Source organism: Plecotus auritus, assembly GCF_963455305.1.
Source record: "Plecotus auritus genome assembly, chromosome: 7".
Classification (NCBI taxonomy): domain Eukaryota; kingdom Metazoa; phylum Chordata; class Mammalia; order Chiroptera; family Vespertilionidae; genus Plecotus; species Plecotus auritus.
The window spans coordinates 41594989-41622047 of NC_137774.1; the positions used below are offsets into that span (position 1 = coordinate 41594989).

Consider the following 27059-nt stretch of genomic DNA (forward strand, 5'->3'; position numbering starts at 1 on the left):
TCTTGAAGCTTGCTTGTGCCATGGACTTCTTTGGCAGTTTGGTGGCACCTTTGGACTTTGTCCAACAATAATGTTTGCAAATGCATAAATAAAATATACAATTAACGAAATATTTTTTTAAAGTTATATTTGTGTTAGTTGGCTGCCAGTTGCTTGTTTTGTATATGGTACAGTTGTGAGCGCTATGGAGACTTAAAAAAGGGCAAAAAAGACCAAATCCCAGCCCCTGCTTGTTTACGGTCAGTAGGAAGGACTTGTCATTAGCTGTAATTTAAGATGGAACATGGTGTGTACCCTAAGAAGTAAAGGGTTAAGAACAGAGGTTTTAGCCGAAACCGGTTTGGCTCAGTGGATAGAGCGTCGGCCTGTGGACTGAAGGGTCCCGGGTTCGATTCCGGTCAAGGGCATGTACCTTGGTTGCGGGCACATCCTCAGTGGGAGGTGTGCAGGAGGCAGCTGATCGATGTTTCTCTCTCATCGATGTTTCTAGCTCTCTATCCCTCTCCCTTCCTCTCTGTGAAATATCAATAAAATATATAAAAAAAAAAAAAAAAAAAGAACAGAGGTTTTAGAAGGGAAAATAAATTAGGATTAAAAACTAGGCCCTAAATAGGGGATGATATGGCAAGAACATTCCCTGTGAGGACAGTGGTGAAACAGGTCTCTGCATTCGTTTGGCCGAAATTGTTCTTGAAATTATGGGAAAGCAAAAATGAATATGGGCCATTAAATAATTTAATAATATTTACATATCCTAAACTGAAAGAATCAGAGCCCATCCGCATAGAGTTAGCTTTTCCCTTCGCTTTTATTTGACTTCACTGTGCCTTTAGGGTTCTCTGGGAGTCCATTTCTTTGTCTAGACGTGTAGCTACAGCAACAGCTTATTTTGTAGTTGAACAGGAAATCCTAAGTCCAGTGATGGATAGTTTTCTGGAGAATATTCGGGCGCAGTTTTTGTTACTCTGCACACGAGGAGTGCTTGTGCACAGAAGTGTCTTTTTACCCGGAACGTTACCTGGAGAGCTTATGGGGTCCAGAGAGGTTGTGTTACCTTCTGCATCCCTCCTGGAGGCAGGATGGGCACTCTGGTATCCCAGTCTGTGTCTGTGGTATTGGCACCTGCAGACCGAAGCAGAAGTGGTCTGACTATGTTTGTTCTGTCTGCTAGACTCGCTTGGCTTGATGCAGAAACTTCCAAAAGATTGAAGGAACTCGGAGAATTAAAAGCTGAGGAAATGGACAAAATGCAAAATCAGAGGTAAATATCTGTTTCTGGGGTAGAGAAAGAAAAAATAGGCTTGATCTATATCATCTAACTATTTTAACAGCTAGCTAGTTACAGTTGTTTAAAGGTGTAGTCACACTTAGGTTTATTGGCTGCCTGCCTGCTTAAAAGATTTTGAAATCACCTCAGAAGGCTGCAGTGGAGCCAGGATTGGAGTGCAGGGGAGTCCTGGCGGCTGAGGAGAGCTGGGTGACTGTTCTTTACTGTCCTCTAGGCTCCATTGGCTTGATACTGAAAGGATTCTTGAACTTGAGCTTTCCCCTAGGGCAGCCTTGGGCAAACTACGGCCCGCGGGCCGGATTCGGCTGTTCTATCCGGTTCTCTTGCTCTCCCCTCCGCTCCTTTACTTTGAATTTATATTAGTTCACACAAACACTCCATCCATGCTTTTGTTCCGGCCCTCCGGTCCAGTTTAAGAACCCATTGTGGCCCTCGAGTCAAAAAGTTTGCCCACCCCTGCTCTAGGGTCATCTGGGTGGACTGTTTGCTATAATTAGCTGTAATTCAGGCTGGTCTTTAGGTCTCTCCTTGGCAGGTGTCAGGCTGTCCAGAGTAGAGTCTTCTGATTTTTCACCTCGAGGGTAAGGATCTGGAAGCCAGTGTTCTAGGGGCTGAGTTGGGAGGAGGGTTGTAATTCCTACCACTCGGCATTCAGCGTGCATACTTGGTCCACTCCTTTTGGCAGTGTACCTACAGCCTCAGCTGGGATTGGCATCCCTTAGTCAAGAGGCCCTTCCAGAGACTGAGCACAGAATGCTCACAGCATTGGAGAGAGGTCTAACTTCTCAAACATCACTTGATCTTTGTCTTACATATTTAAGCTACACCTCCCAGCTCACCCCCAGGCTAGACATGCCTGGTCCTGCCAGTCTTGTGCCTGTGTCAGTCAGTAGTGCACATTGTGTGGGTGTTCAGTGTTCCCACGCTGGCTAAGTATTCCGCTTTCTCAGGTCAGCTACGTTATTACCTTTGGCCTTCTGCTTTCAGCACCTTTCCCCTCTCTTTGTGGGTCTATGTCTAACTCTATTATTGTGGCACTTTGGGAGGGAGCAAAATTAGTTTCATTTGTCCAGTCTTCTAAAGGCAGCCATTATTCTTCTAAAATGTACTGAGAGCCTCACGTACTTCATCAGATGTTTGATGCAGGACCAGCAGTGTTGCATCCACCTGGAAGTTGTTAGAAATGCAGAATCTCAAGCCTCAGGCAGACCAACCGAATCAGAGTATGCATTCCATTTTTTATTTTTTGTTAATTCTCACCCGAGGATATTTTTCCCATTGACTTTTTAGAGAGACTGTAAAGAAGGGAGGGGTGGGGGGGGGAGAGAGAGAAAGAGAGAGACATCGATGTGAGAGGAAGCATTGATCGGTTGCCTCCTGCATGTGCCTGGACCAGGACTGGGGAGCAAACCCACAACCCAGGTACAGGCCTTGACTGGGAATCAAACCCATGACCCTTTGGTCTGCAGGTCAATGCTCTAACCACTGAGAAATACTGGCCAGGGCTCAGAGTCTTATTTTAATAAGAATCTAGGGGACTCGTATGGCCCTTAATATTATGGAAGCATTGCCCTGGTCAGTGTGGCTCAGTGGGGCATCATCCCATATACCAAAAGGTGGCTGGTTTGATTCCCGGTCAGGGCACGTACTCGGATTATTGGGTTTGATCCCTTCACATCGATGTTTTTCTCTCTCCTTGCCTCTGTCTAAAATCAATGTGAAAAAAAATTAGGGAAGCATTGTGGGTTTATAAACATTTGATTTTCCTTCACCTGGAATGGTAAATATGTAAAATAGAATATTTTCTTGCTTTTGATTTTAATTCTCTATTTTATTTCTAAATAGTGTTTCTGCTACCCAGTTAGCAGACAAGGTAGAGAAGGCAGTCCTGGAGCGTTTGAAGCCTCTGCTGGCGCAGGCTCAGGTAATCTGCTTCACCTCATTTGCTTGCCGTTTGGAAGTTCCAGAATAGAAGGAGTTGCTACAGAGGTCACGCTGACCCTTCGTGGGGCTGAGTGTCTGGCAGATGGAGGCAGCAGTGCTGAGCCGTGCTGCACAGTGTGGTGCAGTGCTGGCTGTGAGGGCCTTCCATTGTGGGCTAGTGACGAAGACAAGGGGGAGAGAGAAAGTCCCACTTTTTAGGAAGGTGAGCTTTTAGTTTGGGGAATGAGTTTAGATTGTATTTTTCATTCTTTTTTTAAAATATATATTTTTATTTCAGAGAGAGGAAGGGAGAGGGATAGAAACATCAATAATGGGAGAGAATCATTGATTGGCTGCCCCCTGCACAGCTCCCACTCCGCCCCCACCACGGATCTGGCCTGCAACCTGTACCCCGTCCGGAATTTGAACCTCGACCTCCTGGTTCATGGATCAACACTTAATTACTGGCCATACCAACCAGACACAATTTCCATTCTTAGTCAAATGGCTTTACCGGTGGTCATGTGTTTAGCTAACTGCTTCTGCTCTTTCACTTCAGTGGTTTGAGATGACTGGCTCTGTTTTTCCAAAGGAGAGATATTTCTGGGTACATACCAGGGCTTTTTTGAAGATGACATTGTATACAGCATCATCAGCAGGTTGTGCCATCCTCTTAAGCTGCATGTTGTGGCCAGACCCTGTGGATCCACCTGTAAATAGGAGCAGTCTGTGTGTGAATGGATGAGGCCACAAAAATATTATCATCTGAAATGGAGTGAATGGGCCCCTGCAAAGGCCACTGAATTTCTGTAGCTCTAGTTTAAGAAATGTTGAATTATTACTAGAGTCCATGGGAATCTCAGGACTGTAGAACTGGGAGGGGTCCTAGAGACCGTGTCATCCAACCTCTTCATTTTATCAATGAGTTAACTGGAATAGAGAAGTGGAGTAATTGCATAAAAACACACAGCTACTCTGACAATGTTTACCAAGTGGGGGAGGAAAAGAGGCAGGAAGCCAAGATCAACACATGACGTTTATTTTCGTAAAAACAGTGCTTCAAATTGCTGCAAAAAGCCACCTGTAGCTAAAGCTGATGAACAGTCCACACAGAAGTTATTCTGTTACAGAATTCATTTGTACTAATATGGGTTGTAAATTTTTATAATTCATGAGCTTGCTTGTCTGTTTTAATAGAAGGTCAATTCTTCTGTGGGAGCACATACTCATTTGAAGGATCGACCATCGGTAAACACAGGGACAGCCCAGCCTGCAGAGGAGGTGCGTGTGGTATTATTACGTGATGATGTCTCCGGTTGTAAGGAAAATGAGGCGCACATTACTTTGCAAACACTAGATTATCTTATTCAAGAAGTGGAAGTTACTTTTCATATGTGGCATGTTAATGCTTACAGTGTGTATTTAGCATTATGAGTTAGATCCGCCTTGCAAACAGCTCACAGCAATCTCTGGAGCCACAGGTTCTTATTAGCGGCTCTTGTTCTCCTCGTGATGAGAACGTGAGTGCACTGCGTGACCCTGAATGCTGATGGCCTCCGGCAGGGGAATGGCTGTCCTCATTTCCTTTCATTCAGCCTGGTTTTGCTCATTACTGGCCTAATTTCCTTTATACTCGTGGCCTGATATTTATTGTTAGACCGGCATGTTTTGAGTGTCCAGTAATGACCCGTATCTGGCCGCACAGAGAGAAAAGATAGTCCAAGGAAAAATGATAACATTTGAGGGAAGAACATGTTTTGTAGTTGTCCAGCCTCTGAAGGACTGGCGGGCATGTTCCCACCTGCCCAGGCTGTGAGTGGAAGGTGCCGACTGCACCACTGATCCCGTGTGCAGGTTGGAAACAAGGTAATGGTGTCTGTGCGCAGAGCAGGGGTGAAGGTTGAAAGGTTAGAAGGGAGCTGGAAGGAAGCACCACCAGTCCAGCTGCCTTAGGAACAGGAAGGAAGGCAGCAGATCTCCAGAATGTATCTCTATTGTAATTATTAATAGTACTTTAGCTGCAGCATATTTTCCTAATCTTTGTGATTATAAGTTTATTGTACAGTATTTTATGACAGAATCTCATGTGAGGTGAGGCTTCTGAGACTGGAAACTGAAAGCCTGCACTTAGCTCTTACAAATCGGGGATGCTATGTTCTGGTGCTCTGTGCAGATAGCCACCAAATGACACTTTCATCCTAGAAAAATAACGAGGCTAACATCTCATCTAGGGAGGCAACTCCACAAATGAAGTGATTATAAATGCTGTCTGTGAAGTGGACATGTTTGAATATTATTAAGAACTAGTGGCCCGGTGCATGAAATTCATGCAAGGGGGAGGGGGTGTTACCCTCAGCCTAGCCTGTGCCCTCTCCAATCTGGGACTCCTCGGCGGATGTCCGACTGCCAGTTTAGGCCTGCAGTTGGACGTCCCTCTCGCAATCTGGGACCGCTGGCTCCTAACCACTCTGCCTGCTGGCCTGCTCACCCCCAACTCCCCGACCTGCTGGCCTGCTCGCCCCCAACTCCCCGACCTGCTGGCCTGCTCGCCCCCAACTGCCCCCCCCCCACCGGCCTGATCACCCCCAACTGCCCTCCCCTCCTGGCCTGATAGCCCCTAACTGCCTCTGCCTCAGCCCTGCCACCATGGCTTTGTTCGGAAGGACGTCTGGAAGGTCTCCCGATCTAATTAGCACATTACCCTTTTATTAGTATAGATAGTCTTCGCCCTGGCCAGTGGTTAGAGTGTCAGTCCGCACACCAAAGGGTTATGGGTTGCAGGTACAATCCTTGGCCCGATCAGGGCATGTGCAAGAGGCAACCTATCAATGTGTCTTTCTTGCATTGATGTTTCTGTCTCTCTCTCTCTCTCTCTCTTTCTCCCACTTTCCTCCCTCCCTCCTTTCCACACTCTCTAAAATCAGTGGGAAAAAATATCCTCGGGTGAGGATTAACAACAACAAAAAAGAATAATTAGCTTTCTATATAAGAATTACACAGATAAGTTTGCATTAAATGGTCTTTACTATAACTTATGGAAGAAGAAAAGTATTTAGTGTTGTGGGCTGCTGTTAAACGTCAGGATTGTTGCAAAGAGTTTCACACACAGCACCATCAAGAGTCAATGTTTGTAGCCCTAGCAGTTGGTTGGGTGTCATCCTTACACTGAAATATTGATGTGAGCATGAAACATCAATTGGCCGCCTCCTGCACACCTCCCATCAGGGATTGAGTTGGCAACCTGGGCATGTGCCCTGATGGGGAATCGAACCAGCAACCTTTCCGTACATGGGACAATGCTCACCAGCCAGAGCATAATTTTTATTTCTTTAACTTTGATTGATTATGATTGGATACTTGTTCATATCTTTACTGGCCATTAATAATATGTTTTCTTCTGTGAACTATTATTATGATACTTTACACAGACAATACTAGTATTACTTGGTTATTGCTACTGTTTAAACGACTGATAAAAATTGTACTGATGTTACTGATTTTGATATTTACTAACTCAGAGGAGGTTTGATTTAGCATAGAAACTGCCGGTTGGATCACCATGTAGTTGGTTTGTTATGATCAGCATTAATCTTTAGGTTCCTCTGCTGGCTTTGGATTGCCTTCCCATCCTCCTCCCTTGTTTCATAGGCTACTGCTCTTGATTGTAAATCCAACAATAGTCCTCAGCTGGACGATATTTTGGAAGATACCACTTGTGAGCTCCGGGCTATGACTCATTCTAAGATCTTGGAGCCTGACGCCTTAACCACCTCGGGGGACAGCCTGTATCTGGAGACCATGCTGCTCCGAATGGAGGAAATGGAAGTAAGGCCTGGGCTGCAGGCTCTGGTTGGCCACAGGGTGGGAGTGGAGGTGGGGGTGGGGAGCTGACCCTTGTTAAGCGCAGGTCCTCCGCATGCATTTCTGTAGATTAGCAGGACTTCAGAATCACATCACTGGTTTTAAATCCTAGTTCAACTGCCAACCAGGTGTCTGACATTGATAAAGCCACTTACCCCTCTAATAAGTAGGGTGCTTTTAAAGATAAAATACGGCATGAAGTCTCATCATGCCAATAGTCGCTTACTACCTGACATACCTCAGGAAGCGACCGTTATCGTTATCCCCTGTTATCACTGATGTGGTTCAGAAAGCACCAGGAGCATGGGCTTCCTCATGCCTCAGTTCGTAAATGCTGCTCATCTACCTCTGCTACCCGGCTGGCCTGGGATCTTGACATACCACAGATAAGTTTGCCGCCTGTAATTTCTACCATATGACTTTAGAATGCTTTTCTCAGAATCTTCAGTCTCAGACCTATCACCCAACCCAATCCCAGGATTGTTCAGAGCAGGAAATTGAGACCAATAAAGGAAGTAAGTGATGTGGCTAAGGTCACACAAAAATTCCCTCCAGAGCTGGGATGAGACTCCGTCCAAGTCTCCTAACAACCAATTCAGTGTTTTCTTCTTAACTGCATCATGATTAAATCTCATTTTGGCTTTGCTGCTAAATAGAGACATTATAGAGAAGACAATTTTTTGTTGCTTTTTGAAAATTTAAAGATGTGTAGTTTATCCTAGTCTTTTAACTGATTCTCCTGTCTTGGGAGTAACTATCTAGATCTGATGTCCAATGGTAGTCTCTAGCCAAATGTGGCTATTTAAATATAAATTAATTAAGATTAAACACACTACTCATATTTCAAGTGGTCAGTAGTTTGTGATTACTGTATTGGGCACGACAACTATAGAACATTTCCATCCTCACAGCAAGCTCCAGTGGGCAGCACTGCTCTAGATTAGATTAATTAGATTAATCGCTTCATTTTTTGACTTCACCTCATAAGCTAATCACTTCCTGGTCTGGCAGATGCTCATTTCTGGCAGTGTGTCTGTATCAAATGTATCTGCTGAGCTATGACATTCTTGCTGGCTCTGGTTTGTAATGAAACTGATTTATTCTCATCAATTAAACTTTTTTTTTTTAAAGAAGTACCAGGAGACAGTTCGCCAAAGATATAATAAAATTGTATATACTGATCCTCAACTTTGGATGCAGGAAGAAAAAAATGGTGAGTGCTCCCCTCACTTTCCCCCTAACATTTATCTTGAAAATTTTGAACATACAGAAAAAATTCCACAGTGAACACCCATATATCCACCTTATAGATCCTACAATTAACATGTTGCTATATTTGCTTTATTTATACTCTGTCCATCAATTCATCTTATTTTTCATACATTTTAATTTGTGTATCAGCAACTAGAGTTTAATATCTATGGCTCTTTTTCCGTTTGAGGTAAAATTTACATATAATAAAATGCACATATAGACTATATCACCTCCAGAAGTTCTCTTATGCTCCTTCCCAGTCAGTTCCCATGACCCAGGCAATAATTGTGCTTTTTTGCTCACTATAAATTAGTTACATGTTCTAGACTCTCATATAAATGGAATCATGCCTGCATATGTTCTTTGTCTAAGACTTCTTTCATTCAGCATGATGTTTTAGATTATCTATGTTACTTGTTTCCTGTTGCCACTGTAACAAATTTAATTTTGTAACAAGTTAAAGAACAGTTTCAGTGATTTAAAACACACATTTATTCTCTTACACTTCTGGAGGTCAGAAGTCTGAATCAGCCTTAAAAGCCTAAAGTCAAGGTGTAGGCAGCTTCTAAGGCTGCCTGCGCTCCTTGACTTTATGACCACACTACTCCAGACTGTTTCTGTGGTTAAATCTTCCTATGACTGCCTATTGCAAGGTACTTGCGTTACATTTAGGGGGGACCCCGATAGTCTAGGATACTCTCCTATCTCAAGAATCTTAAAGTCCCTCTTGCCATAGAGGGGAACATTGATAGGTTCCAGGGATTAGAATGTGGACACCTTGAGAAGCCATTAGTCAGCCCACCATACTGAGATCAGTTCATTCCTTTTCAAACTTTATGGTTTGGCTTTTGTGTGTAGTCTGTGATTCATCTTGAATAAAATTTGGCCTGTGGTTTGAAGTAGAGGTTGGCTCATTTTTCCTCCTTAATGGATATCCATTTGTTCTCATACTATTTGTTGAAAAGACCTTCCCTGTTCTCCTCCACTTGTAAAAATTCATTCAGACGAATTTTGGCTGCAGTTGCTAGGCTACTATCACAGTTTTAGCCGGGAAGTGTTACTTTAATTCTGTTTGATGCAGGCTTATCAGTTACTACCTTCCTCAATGAAAGGAGGTGAATAAAAGGTGGTTAAACATTACCTCTGAAGGAATTTAAATAGGATGATTACTAAGGGCTGTAAAGGAAATTGTGGGTGTCGATGGTTTACAACAGTAGCCTATGTCACATATAATTTTTTTAAATCCTCACCCGAGGATATGTTTTTATTGATTTGAGAGAGAGAGGAAGGGAAAGAGAGAGAAACATTGATGTGAGAAACATCTATCTGTTGCCTCCGTGGGTGCCCTGACTGGGGACTGAACCTGCAACCTAGGTATGTGCCTTGACCGGGAATCAAACCTGCAGACTTTTGGTGTACGGGACAACGCTCCAAACAACTGAGCCACCAGACCAGGGCTTCACATATAATATTTTTAAAATACGGGTTTGGGGTGGGTGTCATTTTAGAAAAAGTGTTGTTCTCCATGTCAAATTTTGACAGAAGGATGAGTCATCAAAGCACAACACCCATTTGTTCCTTTTATGTTTTCTGCCATTTTCAAGTGCTCTATTCTTTGCTACTGTTGGTTCTCGCTTCACCCCAACCCTAATCCCGCTCCCATCTGCATTCTCGCCACCCTTGAGGCCCAACTCACATGACCCCCTGTGGACCAAGCTGGCAGTGGTCCTCCTGGGATGCCTGGACTGGAACCTGGCTCCCTCCCTCAAAGGCCTGTGAGCTCCCATGGGCTCCGACCTGTCCTGCCATTGTAGAGCTGTTTGTTGAGAGGTCTCCTCTCTCCCAGCTCGGCCACAGGTTCTCTGAGGCCAGCGAGTTGGTCAGATTCAGGCCTGGCCCAGGAGGACCCTGCTCAGTGAATGGGCGGGCCCTTCAGCACCTTTTTGTGTGGAAGCAGAGGGAAGCATGGTTTGTTTCACAGGTGGGTTGGCCATTGGCCCCAAAGTTGGGTTGCATTGTGCAAAAGGCAGTCTTACCTAGGACTCCATGTTCTCCTTTTCCCAGGGCAATTTGAATTATTAGTCACTGTCTATGACTCTGCATAAAGTCATAAAGTCTAGGGATACAGTGAAGAGGAGCTCCTTAGGACACTAAGCGCTAAAATGAGTTTCAGACACTTTAATTCCAGAATCATGGACTCATAGAAAGAAACCTGTTTCCAGTTGTTCAGATGGTGTGTCCAGCCGCATCACACATTTAAAGTGACTCTTGAATTGTGCAGGGTCTAAGTGTATGTCCTCTCTTCTGTGAACAATTGAAAATTGATTGTACTCAGCATTATTTTTACAAAAACTGACTTTTGCAGTATTTCTGACAGTGAGAAATCACAAGCATATAAATGAGTTAGAGAAAGTTCTTTGACTTAGAGATTCTCCTTACCTAAGAGGAGGACAAGTCTTTTTACACTTGAAATACATTTAAAATTATAAATAATCCAGAACTCAAAAGAGCTGTCAAGCCTGCAGGGTCTAGTTAATAAGTTAATGTTTCGATATCATTATGCAGATTTTCCAGCAATGCCACAAATTAAGTCAGCTAATTAAGTGCTCAGGTGTAAGTGGGTTTTTTCCTTCGCCCTAATCAAACCATTTAAAGGTTAAAAAATAAACCCAACTGCTGAAGACCCTGGAATGAGCAGCTTGGTCCCGGAACCCACGAGCCTGGGGCTTGGCACAGACTTCCTTCCTCCATCTCAGAGCTAGCAGAGGCTTCAAACAGCTCACTGTCCAACAGTGACTCCTCCTTGGCTTGTGTCTCAGTAACTTCTAAATTCACCTTTTCTCTTTTTTTATTGCACTGCCTGCTAAACCATGGTGCTTAAGAAGGTGCATGTGACTTCCTCACAGGTTTTTGGCCACGGAGACAGTCTGGTATGTACACTGACTCTCCTTTATATGAAGTCATTTGATGCCTCTCCTTTTCTAGACCAAAAAATTGCAGCAGTAAGTGAAGGATCCCTTTCTCCTCATCCAATCAGGATCTCAAAGACAGTGGCCAGCAAGGACCCAGACGTGCACATCGTGTTGGAAAGGCCCTGGAATGGCAAGTAAGTGCTAATGAGACTGATCTCATTGTAGTCGGTTGCCTTCGATGTTGATGAGTTTCACATTCCTTCAATTCCCACAAGACACGGAAATTCTTTTGAGCAAGATCTTGCCAAACTCCAAGATGGCTCAGTAAAGTAGTGTATTTATAAGATGGGTATAGAAACTGTTGCATCTTGCTCTAGCCGATGGGCTCAGTGGATAGAGTGTTGGCCTGGGGATTGAAGGGTCCCGGATTTGATTCCAGTCAAGGGCATGTACCTCAGTTGCAGGCTCCTTCCTGGCCTGGGCCCTGGTCAGGGTGCGTGCAGGAGGCAACCAATCAATGTATTTCTCTTACATCGATGTTTCTCTCTATTTTTCCCTCTCTCTCGTCCACTCTCTCTAAAAATCAATTGAAAAATATCCTTGAGTGAGCATTAAAAAATAAATAAAAATATATATTTTAAAAAGTAGAAAAATGTTGCTTGTTAAGGAGCCTGGATTTTTCTGTTGAAAGCATCACAATGGCGCAGTGGTTATACTGAAAACTAGAGGCCCGGTGCACGAAATTCGTGCACGGGGGCGAGGGGGTGTCCCTCAGCCCAGCCTGCACCCTCTCCAATCTGGGACCCCTTGTGGGATGTCCGACTGCCCGTTTAGGCCCGATCCTACCAGGATCGGGCCTAAACGGGCAGTCGGACATCCCTCTCACAATCCAGGACTGCTGGCTCCCAACTGCTCGCCTGCCTGCCTTCCTGATTGCCCCTAACTGCTTCTGCCTGCTAGCCTGATCACCCCCTAACCACTCCCCTGCCAGCCTGATTGATGCTGGCAGCCTGTTTGCCCCTAACTGCCCTCCCCTGCAGGCCTGGTCCCCCCCAACTGCCCTCCCCTGCAGGCCTGGGTCCCCCCCAACTGCCCTTCCCTACAGGCCTGGTCACCCCTAACTGCCCTCCCCTGCAGGTGTGGTTCCCCCCCCCCCCCCCCAGCTGCTCTCCCCTGCAGGCCTGGGTCCCTCCCAACTGCCTTTCCCTGCAGGCCTGGTGCCCCCCCAACTTCCCTCCTCTGCCGGCTTGGTCACCCCTAACTGCCCTCCCCTGCAGGCTTGATCGCCCCCAACTGCCCTCCCTTGCAGGCCTGGTCCCTCCCAACTGCCCTCCCTTGCTGGCCATCTTGTGGTAGCCATTTTGTGTCCACATGGGGGCAGGATCTTTGACCACATGGGGGCAGCCATCTTGTGTGTTGGAGTGATGGTCAATCTGCATATTACTCTTTTATTAGATAGTATAGAGGCCTGGTGCACGGGAGGGGGCCAGCTGGTTTTCTCTGAAGGGTGTCCCGGATCAGGGTGGGGGTTCCCTTGGGGTGTGAGGCGGCCTGGGTGAGCGGCCTGTGGTGGTTTGCAGGCCGGCCATGCCCCCTGGCGACCCAAGTGGAGGCCCTGGTATCTGGGGTTTATTTATCTTCTACAATTGAAACTTTGTAGCCTGGAGCGGAGCCAAGCCTTCTGCTTGCTCTGTGGCGGCAGCCATTTCTGTTGGGATTTATTTATCTTCTATAATTGAAACTTTGTAGCCTTAAGCGGAGGCCTGGGCCCGCCAGGATGTGCGGAAAGCTTGGGTTCCTCCATTGCCAGGGGCAACCCTAGCCTCCTGCTCTTTCCAGCTCCGTGGCTGCCACCATTTCTGTTTGGGTTTATGTATCTTCCATCACTGAAACTTTGTAGCCTTGAGTGGAGGCCTAGGTGGGCAAGGGCAGGCGGAAAGCTTGGCTTCCTCCATTGCCGGGGAAACCCAAGCCTCCTTTCTGCTCTCTGTGGCGGTAGCCATCTTGGTTGGGTTTATTTGCATATTCGCTCCTGATTGGCTGGTGGGCGTGACTGGTGGGTGTAGCAGAGTGATGGTTAATTTGCATCTTACTCTTTTATTATATAGGATTACTGCAAGATTTGATGTAAGAGTTCTGATGTCTACAGGACAGGAACTCCTACCCTGTGGAGGGTTAGTCCAGTGGTGAGGGTAGACAGTGAGTGGTGATAATGCTGAGTTTTGTTCATTGTGAGAAAGAGAAATGAAAGGAAGCCTTTCTGGCAAACCATCAGGGTGGGTGAGCAGTTTGCCCTTGCTTACAGGTGATTTTGAATGTTGTCATCATTTTTATTTGTTCTCAGTTCCCTGGATGAAAGTGTGGGAACAGAGGAGAAATCAGAGAAAAGAGAAGCTCCCCTTCTCTTTCCTTCAGAAGATTCTGAGCAGAGAAAGGATCAGACTGCCCTCCTGGTCCCCCCTGGAATGCGACGCAGCATCAGAGACTACTGCAGCCGCTACGACCAGTACCTCCGGATGGTCTCCCATGAGGCTGTGGGCTCCTTCAATCCGTGGCTGATTGCTGAAAGGTCAGTAAATGTTCCGTGCCACGTGCCAAATGTTATCTGACAGAGAGGCGGGGAAAGGACTGGACATGGTCTCATGCTGTGCTTTCGGCCTTGGAGTTCCAGTGGTTGCTTTTGGGCTGGTGGCCAGGTTTCTCTGCGAATGTCCTTTTCCCAGATAGAAGAGACTGTAGAGCAGCCTGGGTGATGTCGCCAAGGGAGTGCGCTGCAACCTCCCCTCCTTAGGCAGAGCGGGGGCTCTCCTGTGGCCGGAGTGAGGGCTGCGTCTACAGAGAACACAGTCCTGGGTCAGAAGCAGTGTGGTCACAAAGTCTTCAGGGTCGGACAGACGTGCCCGTAGCAGCAGGCCTTTGGGCTTTGCAACATGCTCTTTAACCCTTCTCCTTCCGAGGCCGTTTCGTGGAGTCCTGAAACATAGTCCTACTGCTGCTAAACTTTTTAAGAATGGATAAGATTTTTTTTAATGTAAATAGTTAATTGAAATCCATTCTTTTTAAATTGGGCCCAAGTTTGAATTCCTCTTGAATATCACTTCATTATAAACATGCAAATATTTTTTTCATCATCGAGTCAAGCAGTATACTATAATTTCTTTCTTGAACAAGTTTGAAACATATTTCAGGAGTTAACAGTTGCCTCTTTTTTATTTGCTTATTCTTTCAGATATTTATGAACTTTCCCACCCACTAGCCAACATTTCAGTGTCCTTTTTCTCAGTGGTCAGATGTAGCAGTTGATCTCCGTTTCTCGCCTCTGCCCCACTCTCTATCCTGAGACCCTCCCCCTCCTACCCCAGCCTGGTTGACTGCCCTCTAAGTTGGCCCTGTGGCTCCTGCTCCACGACTTCCTCCTTCATGGCCCAGCGTGTTCGGTCACCGCCCTCCCAGGTCAGAGGCTTTATTTCCAGTGCCCTTATTGCCCTCTTTCTAGGTTTACTCTTTTACTTTGATGGAGCATATCCTGCTTTGTCTCCTGGAGGAACATTCTTGAGATTTGCCAGCTTTATTCTATGGAGACATACTTGATTGATGATTTGGCTGAGTTTAAAATTACGGGTTTATTTTTCCCAAAGAATCTACACCTTCATTTGTGGAGGTGAAGGAGGGATTGTCACTTAGCTGCCAGGAATAGGGGTGGACACCTGTCAGTCGCGCTGCTCATTCTGCAGAATGTCAACCCAGCCCTCATTTTCCACCCAGACCTCCCTCCACCTGCATGGTCTCAGCACTCTTACTCCCGATTCCTGATTCCTGAGTCTTTGTTTTGTGAGACAACCAGCTTGCTTCCCTTAGCATCTAGCTGGACAGACTCCTGGGTTTCAGCTTCCTCTACTCCCTCTGTCCTGCCGAGTCAGTTAGGATTCCTCCATGTGCATTTTCATTTCTGAAAATCTTGGACATTTCTCATCTACTGTTGTTTCTTTTTCTCCTTGTAGATAGATATATTTGTTTATGTCCTTTTATTTTAGTGGAGTTCTGGGCGGGATCAGAGATAATCACTTACGTTCAGTCTCTCAGGTTTAACTGAAGTCCTAAAGCTTCTCTTTAATAGACCGTGCCCTTCAAGGTACCTGAGCCTTTGGTTCTGGTAGAGATGCCGTGTATTTTGTGGGGGAGGAGAGTAGGCAAACCTCGCTTCTGTGTGAACAGAGTCCTGCAGATGCTCTCTTATTTTCCCAGAGCCTGTTTGAATGGTGAGGCTAACTGGTATATTGGGAAATCCAAAAATAAAGCACGGAAGATAGACTTCCATGTATGTTCTTACCACCTGATAAATGATACGCTTCGTTCATAGTTGTTTTGTTGCTGTAGGGAAAGCTCTCAGCCTATCTATACTAATAAAAGAGTAATATGCTAATTAGGGCGGACATCCATCCGGACAAAGCCACAGCGACTGTGAGGCCCAAGGCTCAGACAGCCGTGGGTTCAGGCAGCCATGGGCTCAGACAGCCGTGGGCTCAGGTAGCCATGGGCTCAGGCAGCCATGAGCTCAGGCAGCCATGGGCTCAGTCAGCCGTGAGTTCAGGCAGCCGTGAGACCCAGCAGCTGTGAGGCCCGGGGCTCAGGCCTCGCAGCCACAGCGGCCGGCAGTGGCAGCAGCAGCGGGGTAATGGGGGCAGAGCCTTTCCCTGATCGGCCTGGTCGCCTCCCACAGAGGGAGGCCAGAGGCAGCAACAGCAATGGAGTGATGGGGGCAGCGCCTTGCCCGGTCGCCTCCCACAGTGGGAGGCCAGACTGCGGCTTAGGCCCGCTCTCCGGGGGGAGCGGGCCTAAGCCGTCAGTAGGACATCCCCTGAGGGCTTCTGGACTGTGAGAGGGGGCAGGCCGTGCTGAGGGACCCCCTCCAGTGCCGAATTTTCGTGCACCAGGCCTCTAGTAAGGAATAACAGGTTAACATGTAGAGGCCAGAGCTATTAAAATATGCCTGGATCTTTACAAATGTTCTCCACTGCAATCTTTGGTACTTACATGACAGTGCATCCGAATTTTCTAGCTCCGTTTCAATCTCTTTTTTGTTTCTGATTTGAGTGTTCTCAAGTGAGAGATCTTGAAAAATTATCCTAAGACAGTTGACTTCACTTAATAGCTTCTTATGTGAGGGAGATCTTAGATTTTTTTTCTGTAATATCTCCATTTCTCCTTACACTGAAGGAAAAGCACTGCTTGAGTGAACAAAGGGAGATAATGTAAACTGGATGTAAATAAGAGTGGCTGTGAAAGGAAAGGCTTAGGTGATGTGATGCTTTTGATGAAAGCAAACGCTTAAGGATTCCTGGTTTAAAAAACAAATCAGGAGACTTCTGGGTGAAAAAGACAGACTGAACATATGTACTCATCTTTATCCCCTGTATCTCTACCCAACTATATGTCACTAAAAGAATAAACAAAAGGCATGAACCTTTAAATGAGAACAAACAAGAAATAGCAATAAAAATTTGGAAGCCATAAAGCAGTTAGACAAATAGCAAATGACTTAGCAGATCAGGGAGAGCCAAGTGCCTGATGACGGGGAAGCCAAGAACCAAGCTGATTCATGCAGAAACACCTGGTAAAACGCAGGAGTGGGAAGCATGGGATGCTTGTAAGGCATAGGTGCAATTAAGTCAGGAAACAGGAGGCTTGGTTCAAATGCTCATTCTTGAAGATAGCAGACATTTGATGAAAGCCAGGAAAGATGCACAGCCTCTTACACATAAAAAGCTCTGAGGAAGCCAAACAGTGCAGGAAGGAGAATAAAGCATTGAAAACAAATGAAAATTAATATTCCCAGAGAAGTAAGTAGAGCTATTACATCATGAAACAAGAACAGTATTTTTTTAATATGTTTCTATTGATTTTAGAGAGGGAGGAAGGGAGGGAGAGAGAGAGAGAAAGAGAAAGAAACATCAATTGTCTGCCTCCTGCACACACTTGGACCTGGGACCAGACCTGCAACCTGGGCATGTGCCCTGACCAGTAATAGAATCATTGACTTTTTGATGCATGGGACGATGCTCAACCAACTGAGCCACACCTGCCAGATCAGAACAGGATATTATTAAAAAAAACTAGTGACCCGGTGCACGAAATTCGTCCACGTTAAAAGAGAATTAATTAGAGGAAATCCTATATAATAAAAGGGTAATATGCAAATCAACTAAACAGCGGAACAACTGGTAGCTATGTTGTGCACTGACCACCAGAGGGCAGACGCTCAACACAGGAGCTGCCCCCAGCCCACAGGACTTGATCGCCAGATCAGAGCCTGCTGGCCAATCTCTTGGTCTCTCCCCACCGGCCGGCAGGCTTCGATTTGGGCCATCGGGGAACTGGGGGAGGGTGATGAAGGTGGGCGGAGCCGGCTGCCAGTAGCCAGGGAAAATGGCCCTGATTGCAGGCCAAGGGACTGTACCCATGCACGAATTTCGTGCACTGGGCCTCTAGTATTTTAATATTACTATTTGCCCTTTCTCTATAATAGAACTGTCAGAGATGAAAGAAAAGTAGTAAAATGTATATGAAAATCTTCCCCATGTCAGAGTCTGGGGTGTGCCACGGGAACCAAAGTCAAGTCCCCACCCACCCACATGCGCCTCAAAATTGCACAAGGCCCAGACCCGGCCAGCCCCACCCTCACTGGGCTAGATCCAGACCCGGCCAGCCCCATCCCGTCAAGCCCCACCGGGTGGAGGGCGCGGCCTCAGGTTGCCTGGCCCGGTCTAGGGGAGGCCCCTTGAGGTCCCCTGGCCCGGGCCAGGGGGCGCAGCCTGAGGTCCCGTCAAGCTCAGCCAAGCAGGTGGTGCAGCCTCAGGTCCCCTGGCCTGGTGCCAGGGCTGGGTGCACGGCCTGAGGTCCCCTGGGCCAGGGGGCACGCCTTGAGGTCCCCTGTCAAGCCCCACAGGTGGGGGGCGCTGCCTCAGGTCCCCTGGCCTGGCGCCGGGGCGGGGGGCATGGCCTGAGGTCACCCGGCTCAGCACTGGGGCGGGTATGGCCTGAGGTCCCCCGTCAAGCCCTGCCGGGTGGGGGGCACAGCCTGAGGTCCCCCAGCCTGGCGCCAGGGAAGGGGGCACGGCCTGAGGTCCCCTGTCAAGCCCCACCAGGCAGAAGGCTCAGCCTCAGGTCCCCTGCCCCAGCCCAGCACCACACAGCCTCAGGTCCCTGCTGATTGCTCGTTAAGGCTCATTACGGGAACTCGGCCTCCACTGTGGGCACAGCCATCTTGTGTTACGGGATCCCCGCCTCTGCTGTGGGTGCAGCCATCCTGTTAAGGCGTGGCAGTCAATTTGCATATTCCCTCTTTATTAGATAGGATAAACTTTCAAAGAATAAAACAAAAGTTTTTAGAAATAAAAAATATGGCTGAAATAAATTCACTAGAAGGATTCAAAGAAAAAGTCAGATCTCTTAGGAAGTAGAGTTGAAAAAAAACACCAAGGATGGATAATAAAAGATTTTAAAAGTTAGAGGATTATTCTATCAATGTCTTAGCTCTGGTTGCCATAACAAATGCCATAGGCTGCATGGCTTAAACAAAAATTAACAGTTCTGGAGGCTGGGAAGTCCAAGATCAAGTGCCTGCTTCCTGCTTTGCAGACAGCCCTTCTCTTGCTGTATTCTCACTTGGCCAAGAGAGAGGTCCTCTTTCTTGTGTCTATTTTATAAAGGCACTAATCCCATTCATGAGGGCTCCACCCTCATGACCTACTTACCTTCCAAAGGTTCCACCTCCATATTCCATCACCTTGAGGATTGGGCTGTTATATATGAATGGGGTAGAGGGCACACAGATTTTCAGTTACTGTATAGTGTCCAATATCTGTGTAATTAGATTTCCAGAATGTGAGAACAGGGGAAACGGAGGACTGGGGAATGGGAAAATTCAGATAAATACTATAAGAAAATTTCCCAGAAGACTGTTAATCTCTAGATTGGAAGAGTTCATCATTAGTCCACTGCAAGTTAGTGAGTGAGTGAATACATAAATGAATAAACTAATAGGACAGAACGGAAATGGGAACATCCCAGTGTGCAGAAATTGTGATAAAAGGTTCCTGAGAGTTAAGCCTGTTCAAACAATCAGAACTGAGACTGGCACCTTGTTTTCAAAAGCAACACTGCGGGCAGGTGTTAGAGCATGCTCCCAAAATTCAGCCGCAATTCTTTGCTCAGCTAAATTGTCAGCTAAATATAGGGGTAAAATAAAGACACGTCAGGTGTGCACAGTATCAAAAATTCTAGCACTTTTTCACTAAGCTACTGGAGGGTGCATGCCACCAGTACAGGGTGCACACTGAAAAAGAGGAAGGCAGAATTTAGGAAACTTAGACTACAACAGGGAACTTCCAGAAAAATGGCCAAAGCTATTTCCAAGAGAACTTCTCAGTGAGCATAGAAAGCAACCAATCCAGGCTGGAGTAGGAGGACAGAGCGCCAGGAGAAGTGGTTCCCAGAGTGGGCAGCAGGGTGAGGGAGGTTAAAAGGAAGAAGAAAACAGCCCGGCTGGTGTGGCTGTCGTTGAGCATGGACCTATGAACCAGGTTAGGTTTGATTCCCGGTCAGGGCACATGCCCGGGTTGCAGGCTCGATCCCCAGTGTGGGGCGTGCAGAAGGCAGACGATCTTTCTCATCGTTGATGTTTCTATCTCTCCCTCTCCCTTCCTCTCTGAAATCAATAAAGACATTTTAAAAAGAAAAGAAGAAGAAGGAAACAGATACTTTACTTAATGTGTTTGAATGGATTTGGATTAGCTTGGTATTTCTTAATATGATGATTTCATAATACAGAAGAATTCATGATAGGAATATGGAAAGCAAAACAAATACAAAAACAAGGTGACCACTTGATGACGCACATGGTAATTGGGACCACTTCTCCCCCTGAGGATAACTCTTAATAGAAACGCTAGAGTAAAAATAAAGCGGACGTGCTGGAAGGCACCAGAAGGTAACCAGGTGACGCAGAATAACTGGGGCAGCCTCGTGGAGAAGCAGACCCGGAGGTTAGCCCTGTCTGGCGCAGCAGAGTCAGTCCTAGGGAACAGGGCACGTGGGTGGCGTTTCCAGGTCAGAGGACAGAGGTGGGACTTGGGCCTTGCCATGGTGGGGAAGTACTTGCCTCGCTTGAGGGGACCCTGAAGTGAGGGTGACCTGGGTGCCTGGAGGCCCTCTCAGGACTCTGCGTGGCTCCAGATGATCTTCGTTCCTCAGATTGTACCAAAGTGGTTCCAGCTTATTGCCCCCAAGGCACCAGGCAGAAGCTAAAATAAATTTTCTCTGAATGTATAGGACAGCATCTTAGGACTTAAATTATTGTTAGAATTTTCAAACACAGTGCCTGGTATATGGTGGTGAATAACCAGGCAGCAGTGAGAGATGACACTAACAAGAACAGTCCTACAGCAGCTCCGAACGGTAGACCCATCAGACACAGACAGAATCACAAAGACATCAGGCCATACATACAGGCAGCTCTAAAAGGCCCAAGCTAGAGAAAGAGGTAAATCTATACATAGGCATATAGTAGTAATGTTGAAAAGTCAAAGATAAAGAGACAGAGTGCCAGATCTCGGAGGGAAGGCTGGAGGAAGAAAGAAAAACAGACCATGGAAGCTGGAGATCTAGTATATCTTTTAAATTTCTAAAACAGGAGAACTCCCGACCCGGAGTTCTAAGCCCAGTGAAGTATATTTCAAGAAGTAAGGTAAGAGAGGCTCCAACACGGCTGAAAAAGTGTATTGCTGGTAGACCTTCACAGTAGGAAACATTACAAGGATATTTTTTAGTCAGAGCAAAATAGTCACAGATGAAAGGTCAAAATTATAGGAAGGTGTGAATTGCTATAAAGGTCAGTGTGTAGGTAAATGAATATTGACTGTATAAAACAATAAGCTGCTGTCTTACGGATGTGTGCATACATTTAGAACACACAGTCACAATAGCACGTAAGCCAGGGAGATGAGAGAGATGGTGTTGTGAGGTATCTTCCACTTTCTGGGAAAATGGCAAGCATAGCAATTAATGTTAGACTTTTAAGTCAGGGATTCTCATTGTAATCTAGGGTGACCAGTAAGAGAATAATACAAGTTCATAGTGAGAAAAGAATGTAATGAGAAATTACAATATCTGAAAGAGGGAAAGGAAGAATAGAGAACAAATAGACAACTAGAAAATATTTAGTGTTTTAGTAGTAGAACCTCAAATAGAGGGTGCCCCCAAAAATGTATACACACTTTAACAGCTGGTAACTCACTTAATTTTCACTCCTCTTCAGGTTTAACTGATTTGAAATAATGGGTGAAGCCAGACTAAGCTTTGAACAAAGAAAATTTATCCTAAAGTGCCACTAGACTTTTTTTAATGGGGATTAATAAAAGATAATTTTATGGTACAAAACCCACAACAGTGGATGAATTGAGGGCACACATACACCAAACGAAATGACTCTTGATGTTTGCAGTTCCACTGCTTTGAATTATCAGCAGTGCCTAGGTCAGAACGCACATCAGTTTGAAAACAGGCATTGACAAAAAAAATTATTCATTTCTGTAGATTCTTTTAAATTTTGAAATTGAACTAAATGTTAATAAACACTGATTTCATAATTCAAAGTGAATATACATTTTTGGGACACCCTGTATATCAGAATTACATTAAATGAAAGAGAACTAAACATGCCAATTAAAAGGCAAAAGATTATCAAAATAAGCAAATGGCTGGGATGGGACTGGTTAACAGGAGAGGTTGAATGACACTTGTCTGCATTTACCTTTTCGTGTAATTCCTGACTCTGGGAACTATGTTGATGTTTCCTATATATCCATCCAAATCAACAGTGATGGGGGCCCTGACTTGGATACAAATGGAAACATGACCCCGACTGCACGTCCAGTGAGTAACGAGACCGTGCTGAAGGGGGCAGGACAGAGAAGAACTGGTCTGAGGAACTCTGAACATGGTCTTTTGACTCTCTGCCCTCTGGTTAAAGATGAAAAGTCTGTAAGCACACACTAGATTCCAGGGAGTAGGTTTCTTTTACACAGTGGCAAGGGTTAATGATTCTAAAACAACTTATCTATATTTTAGGATTGACCAAATAAGTAAGTAATGAGAATAATGTGAATAATGAGAGCCAGGTTTCCGGGGGAAGGCTAGAATGAGCCAGCTGGTGAACTGGGATTGGAGGTATTACGAGTTTGCAGTTTTTGATAGATACAGACTATCACATGGAGTATGTGTGTGTGTCTGTCTGAGTCGGTCTGGCAGTGGCACCAGTAGCAGTGAGCGCACTTATACCAGATTTTTGTTTCTAAATACTATTTCCCATGAAAAGGTACCAGGGCTCCTCAGAGAAATGGCTGATTCCGGGTCTGGGGCTGGGAAATGTAGGAGGAGCCTGGAACATCGTGTGCCAGAGGAAGTGTTCAGAGCAGAGAATGCTGCTCCTGTCAGGAGCACCCAGGAGCCAGCTTGAAGGGGCTCCAATTGGCCAGTCTGGGACATTCTGAGTGTCAAAATCCTATCTAATAAAAGTAATATGCAAAGTGACTGTCACTCCAACACACAAGATGGCTGCCCCCATGTGGACACAAGATGGCCACCACAAGATGGCCAGCAGGGGAGGGCAGTTGGGAGGGACCAGGCCTGCAAGGGAGGGCAGTTGGGGGCGATCAAGCCTGCAGGGGAGGGCAGTTAGGGGTGACCAGGCTGGCAGAGGAGGGAAGTTGGGGGCGACTGGGCCTGCAGGGAAGGGCAGTTGTGGGGGACCCAGGCCTTCAGGGGATAGCAGATGGGGGGGACCAGGCCTGCAGGGGAGGGCAGTAGGGGGGGACCAGGCCTGCAGGGGAGGGCAGTTTGGGGGGACCCAGGCCTGCAGGGGAGGGCAGTTTGGGGGGACCAGACCAGCAGGGGAGAGCAGTTAGGGGTGATGAGGCTGGCAGGGGAGGGCAGTTAGGGGTGACCGGGTTGGCAGGAGAGGGCAGTTGGGGGAGACCAGGCCTGCAGGGGAGGGCAGTTAGGGGTGACCAGGCTGGCAGGGGAGGGCAGTTAGGGGCAATTGGGCTGGTAGAGGAGCAGTTAGGCATCAATCAGGCTGGCAGGGGAGTGGTTAGGGGGTGATCAGGCTGGCAGGCAGAAGCAGTTAGGGGCAATCAGAAAGGCAGGCAGGCGAGCAGTTGGGAGCCAGCAGTCCTGGATTGTGAGAGGGATCCCAGATTGGAGAGGGTGCAGGCTGGGCTGAGGGACACACACACCCCCGTGCATGAATTTCGTGCACCAGGCCTCTAGTAAATAATAATGGTAATGAGTTACAAACTACTGAATAAGAATCTACCAGGCCAAGCCTATACAAATGAGTGAGTGAATGAATGAATGAGTGAGTGAGTGAATGAATACATACATACATAAACAAAGGAGAAGGAAAGCTTTTTATTACAGTAGAATGCCAACTACTAAATGGAGAAGGGATGATGAAATTAGAAATTCAGTGTTGGCAGCCCTGTAATAATTGATTCAGATAAGTTGGATGAGAAGCAAGATATTTACATAATCACACAGCAACTCCCCCAATATACTTATTAATTACAAAGGGGAAACAGTACTGTATAGGGAGAAACCTGGCAGACATCACTGTCACCAAGGGGTAACAGTTCACTCAGCAGTGAGAAGGTGATAGGAGCACTCAGGGAACATGATCCCTTCTGTGGCTTCCGCTCCAAAAACATGTCACCCGAGTCTCCCCATGAGGAAGCATCAGACAAACTCAGATTGAGGGACGTTCCACAAAAAAAGGCCTTCGCTCTGTAGAAAGTAAGGTTTTGAAAGACAAAGGCCAAAGAGCGGTTCTAGGTTAAAGGAGAATGAAGAGACGTGACTGCTAAATCCAGCATGGGATCCTGGGCTGGGGGCAGGAGAGGGGGTTCTTTTAAAGGACATTATTTTGACAGTTGGCAGGCTTTGAAAAAGGTCTGCAGATAAGATTAGATAATGGTGTTGATGTGATTTTTATAATTATGGTTATTTAAGAGAATTATGGTTATTTAGGAAATATAAATGAAGCACTGGATGTCAAGTCTGCAACTTACTCCGAAACAGTTTGGAAAAAAGTTGTGTGTGCATGTATGAATGTGAGTGTGTAAGGAGAAAGAGAACACAAATAGAGTGTCCTGCCCCATCCCATCCCGTAGAGAAGGCAGGCCCCCATCTCTGTCTGTGGATCTGGGTTGGCTGGGTTGCAACTGGTTTTAATTTCTGGTCACCACTGGCTTCACCTATCTCAGGGTGAGGTCCATCCTGTTGTGGTTCAGGCCCCTCCCTCCAGCCTGACTTTGGGCTCTAAGTGCCATCATCTTAATATCTAGGAAAGCAAGGCCTCACCTGGTTTTTCACCTTCAGAAGTATCTTGGCTGTCCTTGGCCTTTTGCATTTCCGTTTAAATCTTAGAATTGACTTGGTGAGCTCCCCAGCCGAGTGAAGAAAGGCTCCTATCTTTGGCTGCACGCCTTCAGCTGCGTTGTTTGTCTTCAGCTTTTCAGAGGAGCTGGTGGACGAGGCTCTGGGGTCCGTGACTGCTGAACTTCGGGACGTGTGTGAAGGTTACGCAGAAGCTGTGTTCACCTCGGAATTCCTAGAGGCTGCCACCTGAAGGCTCTCCACTTGGGCTCTGTGCCACTGCATGAGCGGTGGCACCACCCTTTGCTTTAGGCCATGGCCAGTCTTTATCCAGGCTGTCTATCCAGGCCTAGGCGCTGCCCAATGAGAGGAAGGACGCACCAGTGAGGTCATTGTCATGGCAATGGTTCTGGTAGTTTATGGTGGAATGTGTTACATTGATTAGTACCCAGGAAACGTGAATTGATTGTGACAATATATTTTCTGAATATATAATTTTCCTGTTGTTATATTCCCCCACTGGCTCAGTTTGGTGATCAGAATGTTTTGAAAAGTAACAGATAGGTGTATTTCATACAGGGATTCAAGTTGCTTTAGAACCCACAGGTGGATCAATGCCCACAAAAGTGCAATTACCGTCCGGTCCCCTCACCTGGCTCACGTTTCTATGCCGAGCGATTTCCCAACCAACAGGACACCTGTCCCCACCGGGTTACGGACTCGAGGCGAGCCGGGTCAGGTTTACTGCCAGACCTCTGCCCTGTGCAGCTCAGTGAGAATAGGAGCCACCAGTTGTCAGTCACAACAGTCAACACATTTCTCCATGTGCAGTTCCTAGCGGCGTCTCACATGTTGAGTCTTGTCATCAGTTGACATATTCTGATACACAGAGCTTTCTCTGAATTCAGAGGAAATCGGAGTACATCGGAGTGCCTGGTTAGAGGTGCAGAACTCACTTCCATCGCTGGTGAGGCAGATACACCTGCGTTTCCAAACCAGAGAGACCTGGTGGGAGGAGAGAACTGATTTGAATGATATGAAGACCTCTGGGTCTGGGTCTCCATAGAAGGGAAGAAACTTAAGAAGCATAATAGCTTGGTCCTTGAACGTCTCGTAAGTCATATTTTACCAAGAGTAAAGCTTCTGTGTTTTCAGAATCTCTGAATTCAGAAAAGGAACATGTATGAAAACAAGGCCACTGCTTGGGAAAAGGTTCCCTCGGTTTTTTGCCTGAGGCTTGTGAAAAAAAAAAAATGTGAAGAGTGAGTGATGTAGATGTTCCCCATGGAATAATGTGAATCTTTTTTGTAACATATATAGTGTTGTCACCTGGGGTTTTTCTCTGAAGTGCAAGTATTCCAGGTGATAATTTAAGCTGCTTGATCCCACTTATTTGTACAAAATTGATTTTTGTTTAATGTTAATGTTTTCTTGATTAATCTTATATAACCTCAGAATTAAAAAGGCTTCAAGGGAAATTAAAGGATTTAATTTGAGGAGTTAATGTGTACACTTGAATTGATAGACTCGTCTGTCATCATCATTGATCTCTTAAAGTTATTTGTGTGGCAGTCTTACTGTGCTGATATTTTAAATAAACAGTATTTTAAAGTATATTCATGTCTGGTTGAAATCATTTACATCTTTGTTCCACGGCCAAAGTGAAATGTGATACATAAGAACCACGAGTCTGCTTTTCTACTTGATCTGAGCAGACTGGGTTGTTTGCCACTCCTTCCCCACCCGAAAGAAAGAAATGAAAATGACATACCATGCACCAGGCATTGCTCCCAGTGCTCCCCCGTATTAATTTAATCCTCAGATCTGTGTGAGGCAGATACCGTTATTCTTATTTTATAGACGAATAAAATGAGGCACAGAAAGGGAGAATAATGTGATCAAACACACCTGTGTTCAGTGATGCTGTGATCCTGGATCACTTGTTCCCCAAAGACCTTTGTCAGTTTTGAGAGTCCACACGAGTGCATTCTCCTGTATTTGTTCCCACTCAGCACGTCCTAGACGCTGTCGCAGGAGCGGTCCCTTTCCTCAGCATGTCCTGTCTGCAGAAGGGTCAAGTCCAGACTCCTTTGCTTTGTTTCAGGATCTTTCCAGCCTCTCCTGCCCCTTCCACCAGATGGGTCTCCCGTCTCTGACTCAAGGTGGGCGAGGCTTACTCCTGCCTCCGTGTCAGGGTCTACTTCATAGCCCTAAGGATGCAGGCAGTTGAATCCTCAGGAGTAAATATTCCTGAGGTAGCCTTGCACTATCCCAGGCCTCTAGAGATTTTGTTCTTCATGAACAAAGGCTATGTGTGTAGGTCATTCTCTGACCCCCTTCCGTTTTCCTCATGAACTGTTCATGAGTTAGTTTCAGAAACGGACATGCAT

At 46.2% G+C, this 27059-nt stretch overlaps 1 protein-coding gene across 7 annotated transcripts in view; it reads left to right on the plus strand.

Moving 5' to 3' along the window:
* KIAA0753 overlaps positions 1–26283 on the plus strand; it is a 71274-nt gene extending 44991 nt beyond the window's left edge. For 4 of the 7 annotated variants that reach the window (XM_080680604.1, XM_080680603.1, XM_080680601.1 and 1 more), the window contains exons 11-18: positions 1172–1261; positions 3134–3212; positions 4409–4492; positions 6860–7036; positions 8204–8285; positions 11312–11432; positions 13583–13807; positions 24805–26283. In XM_080680604.1, the coding sequence (XP_080536730.1) occupies positions 1172–1261; positions 3134–3212; positions 4409–4492; positions 6860–7036; positions 8204–8285; positions 11312–11432; positions 13583–13807; positions 24805–24922 (976 nt within the window). In that variant the 3' untranslated portion in view covers positions 24923–26283. The remainder of the gene's footprint in view (positions 1–1171; positions 1262–3133; positions 3213–4408; positions 4493–6859; positions 7037–8203; positions 8286–11311; positions 11433–13582; positions 13808–24804) is intronic. The other 3 variants (XM_080680605.1, XM_080680606.1, XM_080680607.1) reach the window with 3 other exon arrangements.
* The last annotated feature ends 776 nt before the right edge of the window (positions 26284–27059 follow it).